At 43.0% G+C, this 9419-nt stretch overlaps 2 protein-coding genes across 2 annotated transcripts in view; one reads left to right on the forward strand and one right to left on the reverse strand.

The window, feature by feature from the left end:
- Positions 1-4016, reverse strand: part of LOC149869046 (uncharacterized) — a 72416-nt gene extending 68400 nt beyond the window's left edge. The window contains exons 1-2 of the mRNA XM_090037688.1: positions 3966-4016; positions 2201-2626 (exon numbers count right to left, since the gene is read on the reverse strand). Of these exons, the coding sequence (XP_089893814.1) occupies positions 2201-2626; positions 3966-4016 (477 nt within the window). The remainder of the gene's footprint in view (positions 1-2200; positions 2627-3965) is intronic.
- DSEL (dermatan sulfate epimerase like) lies at positions 2572-9004 on the forward strand. Its single transcript, XM_090039595.1, has 2 exons — positions 2572-2711; positions 4168-9004. The coding sequence occupies exon 2, from the start codon at positions 5133-5135 to the stop codon at positions 8781-8783; it is 3651 nt and encodes a 1216-aa protein (XP_089895721.1). The 5' UTR covers positions 2572-2711; positions 4168-5132; the 3' UTR covers positions 8784-9004.
- The last annotated feature ends 415 nt before the right edge of the window (positions 9005-9419 follow it).

Genomic DNA, 9419 nt, shown 5'->3' on the forward strand with positions numbered 1-9419 from the left:
GCACACATACATAATCAAGATGCACTATCTCAGTGGCACAGCTCAGACCTCTGTGAGCATATTTAGACAGTGAACAATGTTTCTGCACGCGCATCATGTTTCATAATTTAGTAACGTACATGCACAAAGCAGATGATAAATCCAAGATTCCAGCATATGTAAAAGGAAAGATAGTTTTGAAAACTTGGGGCCTAGCAGAAGTTTTTCAATATGTTCCTGCTTGTTAGAGTTTTCTCATTTCAGAAGGCACAGGGGGTGCACAGGGTTGCTGGAAACCCCATGCAAAGACAGTGTAATTATACTACATAGATTTTTTTTCTGGATAAACTCATGTTTCCTCTACTGTCATTAATTTTATAGGAACTGATCCTCCATGGCTTTAAAAACATGAAGGAAACAATGCAGCTAAGAAGCTATGATTTTGTGGGGAACAGTGGGCAAAGGAAGTACCCAATGATTTGGGCTTCTGACTAAGCTCCAGTTTTCCAAGGATGCTGATGATCAGTGAGATTTCCCTATAGATCTCAAGACATCCGCTGACTTGATGAATTGTAGCTCATACTTGCTCTCTGCAGGTCTTCCCTACTGGTAGCATGATTTGGCAAAAAATCTGTAACTTCAAAGGCAGAAAACATCCTACCTATCTTTGGTCAGTATAGAGAGTTTTCTGATGGGAGGGCATGATCTAGATGAACTCTTAGTGATTTTTTTCTTTAAAATTCATACGTACAGGCTGTACCTTAAAGATCAGGGTGACTCCAGCCTGTTAAATATGTATTTTTTTAAAGTCACTAATTTACTTAATTTAAGATGTTCAATATAATGCCCACTGACTAGCATCAGTACCTATGACTTATTTATTCAGAGATTCATAACAAGATGTTTATGCAATTAAGTGAATTCTTTTAATGGATAACTTAAGAAATATTTAAGCAGATAACTATATTTCTTAAGATACTATAGGGGAAAAAAAGAAAACCTGAGGAAAATTAAGTCTGTTTGGGAAAAGGGGCTGACTCATGCTCAGTTGTATTAAAGTACTCATCCCCAGAGGTACAGTTTATAAACACAGTCATTAGTAACACACTGCAAAAGATCTCACCCGACCTTTTTTTCCCCTTCCATAATGAGTACTTAAACCCAAAGGAATAGCTTTGTATTAAGCCCAAGCAGCTGTAAACATGGATTGTAATGTCATAACCAAGTATCTGAAGTGCAAACCAAACTGGGGATACTGTTATAATTCTATTATTTACACAGTGGATCACAGTAATTCACTCAGAGTCAAAATCCTAGAGTTCAAGCTGATTTGGAGGCATTCCAGGGTATCATATAAATAAACCTTTATAGTAGCAATGGTTATAGAGAGGATTTAGCTTAATCCAATGCTCTGTGCTGTAAAGTGCACTCTCCTAAGTACCATAACCTTGGTGGAGGGGGAGGTTATGCACTTACCCAGAATATGCGCTTACTTGAACTTAACAAAACAGTGCTGGTGAAGTGCACGACACTTTCAGTGCAGAAACATTAGCAGCTGACAAGCTGAAGGGCGCCTGCGATTTTCGAGGCTGTGTATAATAGTCAGTTTGAGGCCTGCTATTAGAAGCCTCGAAAGTGAGGGGAACTAGCCAGTTTCAGAGATGCTATTAGATGCCAACTCCTGTCATTTTCAAGGCTTCTTCTAATAGCAGCCCTCTGACAGCTGCTCACCCTTGCCCATTCCTAGGCGGTGGAGTGCAACCACATTACAATGCAGACCCGGGGGCTGCAAGGCACTACCGTTATAAGCACATATGTGCCTCACCCGTGTCGGCTGGGCTACAAGCCAACAGGCCAGATCTGGGCCACTCCTGACCCTGCAGCTCGCTCCTTGCTTGTTGAGGCTTGGGTGGGACAGCCTCTGAGAAAACTCTGCCATTGACTCCAGCAGCCAGGATGGGCGGAGCTGCTAGCCCTTCCTCAGCACCATCTGCGTGGGGCTAGCGTCTTGTGTAAGCTTCTTGCCTCTGCCCCCACTTCAATCCCCCCCCCCAACACTTTCCCCCTGCTCCCGCCCACGCTCAGCGCCAGCCACTTCAGAGCAGGAGCGAAACGAGGGGCAGCCCCGCGCTCCGCCTCCCCGCCCGCCTTGGCACTGCTGCCTGATCTCTCCCTCTCTCTCCCCCCTCAACTCCTCAGCCCCAGCGGTCGAGCTGCTCACCGAGGCGCAGAGGCGGCGATGGGCTGAGCCGGGGGGGCCCAGGCGGCGGCAGCTGCGAGTCCGCGCGGCGCGAAGTTCCGTCCAGATGCGCGCGCGGCCCGGGGGCGGCGGGGCAAGGCGGGCAACGGCTGCGCCGCCGCCGCCTGCCTCTCCCTGAGGAGGGGGCTCGGACCTCCACGGAGCTGTGCGTGTGTGCACGCGTCTGTATCTATATCTGTATACGCAGCCCTCGGGCTTGCGTGGATGGGCAGCCCCTTCCCTTCCGGAGCCCCCTGAAGTTGTGAGCGGGAAGCACTGCAAGGGGCAGTGGCCGGCCCTAGGGGCTCCCCAGGGAGGCAGCGGTGCTAAACAGCTGGAAGCCGGAGCAGTCCATGCGGAGAAGTAGCCGGGACGGAGCTGCCCCCCTGCCCCGCGGCCAGCTGTTTCCTATCCAAGAGGGGTTGCTGGTTTTTCTTTTTTGGTTTTGGTTTTGTTTTGTTTTTTTCCACTGCGCTTCTCACCCCTTGCTAAGGTAAGAGGCTGGCTTTGAACTTGGGGGCGCATGGGGGGGTGGGGGGAAAAGGAAGATGTTTGGCTGCTCTTAGAAGCGGCGAGACGAGCCAAGCCAGATGCGCCCAGATGTTGAGTTTAGCCAGTGTGCAGTTGTTGGCAAAAAGCAAACTTGTTTCGAGCTGTCCTGCCAGGCAAACCTGGGCTCTTGGCGCCTCCTGGCGGCTGCAGACGAGGAAGCAACGTCCTCCAGGAAAGGGAGACCGTATGGCTGTGTTTCCCAACCTTTTCCAGCCCAAGGGACACTTATATTAATCCTTTTTTTTTCCCCTCAGCACACCTGTTAAGGCATTCCCCACCCGCATACCTGTTGTAGCCCTTTTAGCTCATTGCCATGGCAAAATTCTGCGGCACACCTGTTAGTTTCTGACCGCACACTTCTGTGCTGCGGCACGCTGGTTCAGAAACACTGCTGTAGGATACCAAACTTGTAAGAAATGAATGGATGTGCATACTGTCCCTCCCTGCAGCAAAGGAAGAAAGCCTTAGGGAGACTAGGTTTCATGCTTATAAGAAGGGCTCGTGGACCTGTGAGATGTAGGATCTGTAGAAAAGAAAGTTTCCGAGTATCTAGGTCAAATTTTACACAGCTAGTTTTTAACAACTTCTCCTTTCAGTGAGGGGCTCAACCAGACACATTTTGGAGCTTAGCTTGGAGGGCAGTGCTACTGACTGGGGAGCATGACTTATGAGGAGAGGCTGAGGGAACTGGGATTATTTAGTCTGGAGAAGGCAGAGGGGATTTAATAACAGCCTTCAAGTACCTGAAGTGATGGAGCCAGACCGTTCTCTGTGGTGGCAGATGACAGAACAAGGAGCGATGGTCTCAAGATGCAGCCAGGGAAGTTTAGGTTGGATATTGGGAAAAAAAACTTTCTCACTAGGAAGGCAGTAAAACACTGGAACAGGTTACCCAGATGTGGTGCAATCTCCATCTTTGAAGGGTTTTATGCCCTGGGTAGACAAAGCCTTGGCTGGGATAATGTAGCTGGGGATGGTCCTGCTTTGAGCAGAGGGTTGGACTGGATGACCTCCTGAGGTCCCTTTCAACCCTTAATTTCTATCATTCTGTGATTTTTAAAAGAAGTCTTACAAATGTGTCTGCTTTGCTGTAGCAGGCTAAGGTAATTAGATAATCAAATACTTTGAGACCTTGCAATTTAAGACGGCTGTGAGGGGAAAGGAGAAGAAAAGTGACATAAACTTGTTACCTTACAGTTGGTTCCACTCTTATTCTGAAGCTAATTTTGTGAGCAAGCTTTGGCATGCTTTCTCTTTTGTGATTTCTGTAAAATAGCATAGTACTTAACTGTGTTTGAATAGGATGTAATTCCTTGTGATTTTATTTTCAATATTTTTAGACTATGTCAGATGTTTGATACAGCCTCAGAAAACATTTTTTCTTTGTGTTTCCACAGAAGTGATCAACATGCAAAGTGAACTGAAAACTGAAACTGCTCTCTGGGTGCATAAACTTTGGTTTTGTGCCCCTTTCAAGTGTTTTACTTCATGATGGGGAGAAAAGGATTATCTGAAACATTGAGACAAAGGTTGGGTTTCACTGGTTGAAGATGTGATGAAGATTGTAAAAGAAGACATGAAATAACTTTCTTTATTGGTCTGGTATTAATTTTTAAAAAATCACAAACAGAAATGAATAGTAATTAATAAATTGTTCTGCTTGCTAGGAAAGAGAGAGAAAGAGATGCTGATGGAGGACTTTTGCTGATCTTCCCCCATTCTCATCTATCCCAAAGAAAAAAATGAAGATAAACCTTTGTTTACAACTTGAGAGAACAGGCAGACTGGGAAGAGTAACTTCAGTATCTGGGTATATTATACAAAGCACTGTACACTGCCAGATTCAGCAAACATTAGTTTGAATAAAAATTATGATTTCATCATCAGTCCAAGTTTTTGCCTACTCTAGGAATGACATTTAACCTGAATGTTAGAGAGAGAGATTTTTTCATTAAATGTGTGATTTCAATTATTATTCTAAAGTCAAGGATTTTTTCCCAGTGTTTTTCAGCTAGAAAGACATTAAGTTTTTTGGTCCCTTGAATATATATAATTGGCCTATTTTACATGGAATTTTTTGTGTTTTTAGAACTCCTGTGTTGTTCTCCATCATTGTAGTTGTGCAGAATAGAGACAGACAAGGCATCTAGGATTCAACTTTTCTGCTACTGCTAGTGTTTTCAAAAGTGTGCTTCAGCTTGAGCATCCACTGAATTCTATGGCATGATTTGGTCTTTTTTTTTGTTTAAAGGAAAAACATGCCTTAAAAGATTCATTTTATAACCTAGTCAACCTTTAATATCTGAGCATAGTGTTTTGTAAAGAGATGCATGCCTGAAAAGAAAGAACTGCCTAATGGATCATGGCTTTGGTGTTTACAGGACATACCTTATTTCTAGCATTAGTGTTGTTTGCTGTCTCCACTTTTGAAGAATCTGTAAGCAATTTATCTGACTGGGTGAATTTCACAGAAAATATGGATCAATATGAGAAGCAAAAACTGCATGGTTTCAGTGCCAGCCAGAAGCTGAGAAAACCTGTTCTTCATCCAAGCCTGTATTTTGATGCTGAAGATGTACCAGCACTGAGGCAGAAGTCCCGCACAAGTCATTTGCATCTGTTTAGAGCGATTAGAAGTGCAGTGACAATTATGCTATCCAATCCATCATACTACCTACCTCCACCCAAACATGCCGATTTTGCTGCAAAGTGGAATGAGATTTATGGCAACAATCTGCCTCCCTTAGCATTTTACTGTTTGCTGTGCCCAGAAGATAAGGCTGCGTTTGATTTCACTCTAGAGTATATGGACAGAATGGCTGGCTACAAAGACTGGCTGGTTGAGAATGCTCCAGGAGATGAAGTGCCACTTGGCCATTCCTTAACAGGTTTTGCCACTGCTTTTGACTTTCTATATAACTCCCTGGGTAGTGTTAGAAGACAAAAATACCTAGAGAAGATATGGTCTGTGAGTGAGGAAATGTATGAATATTCAAAGGTCCATTCTTGGGGGAAGCAACTTCTCCATAACCACCAAGCTACTAATATGCTAGCATTACTCACAGGGACCCTGGTTACTGGGGTGGGCAAAGAATCTCAAGCAAATATTTGGAAACATACTGTGGTTGATGTGATGGAGAAAACTATGTTTCTACTCAATCATATTGTAGATGGCTCTTTGGATGAAGGAGTAGCTTATGGTAGTTATACAGCTAAGTCAATAACCCAATATGTTTTCCTGGCTCAGCGCCATTTTGGTATGAATAACTTAGAGAACAACTGGCTGAAAATGCACTTTTGGTTTTATTATGCCACCCTGCTGCCAGGCTTTCAGAGGACTGTGGGTATAGCAGATTCTAATTATAACTGGTTTTATGGCCCTGAAAGCCAACTGGTTTTCTTGGATAAGTTTGTAATGAAGAATGGAGCTGGCAACTGGCTAGCACAGCAGATTAGGAAGCATAGACCCAAGGATGGCCCAATGGTGCCATCTACTGCACAAAGATGGAGCACTCTTCACACTGAATACATATGGTATGCTGCAGAACTAACACCTCAGCCACCTCCTGGCTATGGCACTGCTAAGATGCATGTGTTTCCTAACTGGGGAGTTGTTACTTATGGGGCTGGGCTACCAAACACTCAGACCAACACCTTTGTGTCTTTTAAATCTGGAAAGCTTGGTGGCCGTGCAGTCTATGACATTGTTCATTTTCAACCATATTCCTGGATTGATGGGTGGAGAAGTTTCAATCCAGGGCATGAACATCCAGATCAGAACTCCTTTACTTTTGCTCCTAATGGACAGGTATTTGTATCAGAGGCTCTCTATGGTCCTAAGTTCAGTCATTTGAATAATGTGCTGGTGTTTGCCCCATCACCAACAAGCCAGTGCAATCAACCTTGGGAGGGACAACTTGGTGAGTGTGGACAATGGCTTAAATGGACTGGTGATGAGGTTGGAGATGCAAGTGGGGAAATTATCACAGCATCCCAGTATGGAGACATGATGTTTGTGAGTGGTGAGGCAGTATCTTCCTACACTTCTGAAATGAAACTGAAAAGTGTATATCGTGCTCTTCTACTTTTAAATACTCAGACATTGCTAGTAGTAGACCATATTGAAATGGAGGAAGACTCTCCCATCAGCTCTGTCAGTGCCTTCTTTCATAATCTTGATATTGATTTTAAATATATACCTTACAAGTTTAAGAACAAATATAATGGAGCTATGATGGATGTGTGGGATGCTCATTATAAAATGTTTTGGTTTGACCATCATGGCAGTAGCCCTGTTGCAAGGATACAAGAGGCAGAGCAAGCAGCCGAGTTCAAGAAGCGATGGACTCAGTTTGTAAATGTCACCTTTTCTATAAAAAACAATGTAAAAAGGATTGCTTACCTGTTCTATGGACCTTATATCAATGTTTCTAATTGCAGGTTTATTGATGATTCTAAATCTGGATTTCAGATTTCTCTGAATGTCAACAACACTGAGAATATTGTTTCTGTTGTGACTGACTATCAGAATCTGAGGACGAGGTTCAATTATTTGGGATTTGGTGGCTTTGCCAAAGTGGCTGATGAAAGCAAAGTTATCAAATTTGGTCTAGGCGCTGAAGCTGTGGAGAAGCATATAACAAGTGACAGGACAGTTTTCCCATTTGGATTCAAAGTGAATATGATAGCAGGGTTAATTTTGGGTATTAGTTTGGTAATACTGGCTTTCCAGTGGCGGTTTTATATTTCCTTCAGCAAAATGTTGCGTTGGATCCTTTTACTGGTTATCATCCTGTGGCTTATTGAACTGGTGGATGTGTGGAGCACTTGCACTCAGCCTATCTGTGCAAATTGGAATAGTGACACAACAAGTGTAGAACCTGATACCAGCAATAGAGCCAAACAGTCAGAAAGAAACCCTGTTGTTTTGCCAGATGTTGTAATTACTTCACTTCCAGGTTCTGGAGCAGAAATTTTAAAGCAACTTTTTTTCAACAGCAGTGATTTCATATATATCAGGATTCCCACAGGATACCTTGATGTCCCAGAAACTGAATTTGAAATTGACTCATTTGTTGATGCATGTGAATGGAAGGCATCTGATGTCCAACATGGCCATTTCCGTCTCCTGCGAGGCTGGCTCCAGTCTCTAATTCAAGACACCAGACTACATTTACAAAATATTCATTTATATGAAGCCAGCAGAACTAAATTAGCTCAACATTCTACCATAAGCAAAGACAGAAAGAGGAGATCTAGAAAGAGAGAATCTTTGTCAGAACAAAAAAGCAAAATGAGAGGAAACGTGGACAAAGATGCTGAATACATCAGGGAACTGAGGCGACACCTCGTTTATTATCCAAATGCACGTCCTGTACTTAGCTTCAACAGTGGGAGCTGGACATTAAAGCTTCCTTTCTTTCAAGAAATAATAGGGCCTTCAATGAGGGCCTTGTATGTAGTAAGGGACCCTCGGGCATGGATCTACTCAATGTTGTACAACAGTAAGCCAAGCCTCTACTCCTTGAAAAATATTCCCCAGCACTTAGCCAAGCTGTTTAAAGTAGAAAATGGTAAAGTAAAGTGTAGTTTAAATTCAGGCTACACCTCTGAATATGAATCACTGAGGGAAGAACTCTCAGCCTCTAATTCAAATCCAGTTTCTGTGCTGTCTCATTTGTGGATAGCAAACACAGCAGCAGCACTGAGAGTAAATGGAGATTTGCTGCCAACAAATTATCAGCTGGTCAAGTTTGAAGATATTGTGAATTCTCCCCAGCAGACAGCTGAAACAATTTTTGCTTTTCTTGGTATTCCTCTCTCTCCTGCTAGCTTAAACCAAATATTGTTTGCCACCTCCACCAATCTCTTCTACCTTCCTTATGAAGGAGAAATATCAGCAATTAGTATCCATGCTTGGAAACAAAACATGCCTACTGAAGAAATTAGACTGATTGAGGACATCTGTTGTTCCCTAATGGACCACTTAGGATACCCAAAGTTTACAGATTAAATGCTGCAGGCCAGCAGTAATTTGCACTAATGATCCCCAACTCACCAGTTTGTTAATAAGATTAGAGAAGTTTGTTTATTCTTGTAAAATGTGTGTACAGTCTGTTACATGCAGAGAGAGATTATTTTAAAAAAAATAGATACTTGTTCTCGCAGGATTTTTTTTACACTTGTAACTACTTTTGCTGCCTTTCAAATAAAGCTGTGTGAACCTTAATAAAATTACTAGCTGGGAATGGTATAGCTCGGGGGGGGGGGTGGTAATAGGATATGGAACCTTTCACTTCCAGGCTACCAATAGCAACGTTGGGTCAGGTTTGATGATATATTGTGGCTGAATTTCACTCCATCAGTGGTGCAAACTAACCATAAGTTTGGTTAGACTAAGTTTATGGCTGTCCTGCATCACTTTCATTGCAGAAAGGAGTCAGCATTCCAGTTAAACTAGTTCCTAATCCGCTTATTTGCAGGATTACATGGCAATGAGTTCTTTGCTATAGCTATTCTTTGGAGAAAGAGAAGACTTCAATCTGCAGGCCTATCCATTTGGTACTTTTTGTGAAGAGAAAATAAACACTGGGAAAAAATAAAGACCCCCCCCCCAAAAAAAAAGAAAAGAAAAGAAAAAACCCCGAAA

This window comes from Crocodylus siamensis, chromosome 3 (genome assembly GCF_052110815.1).
Source record: "Crocodylus siamensis isolate JL-2025a chromosome 3, ASM5211081v1, whole genome shotgun sequence".
Lineage (NCBI taxonomy): Eukaryota > Metazoa > Chordata > Crocodylia > Crocodylidae > Crocodylus > Crocodylus siamensis.

What these genes read in the sequence shown, in the direction of transcription:
- DSEL (XM_090039595.1), top strand. Translation starts at nt 5,133, where the DNA reads ATGGCTTTGGTGTTTACAGGACATACCTTATTTCTAGCATTAGTGTTG.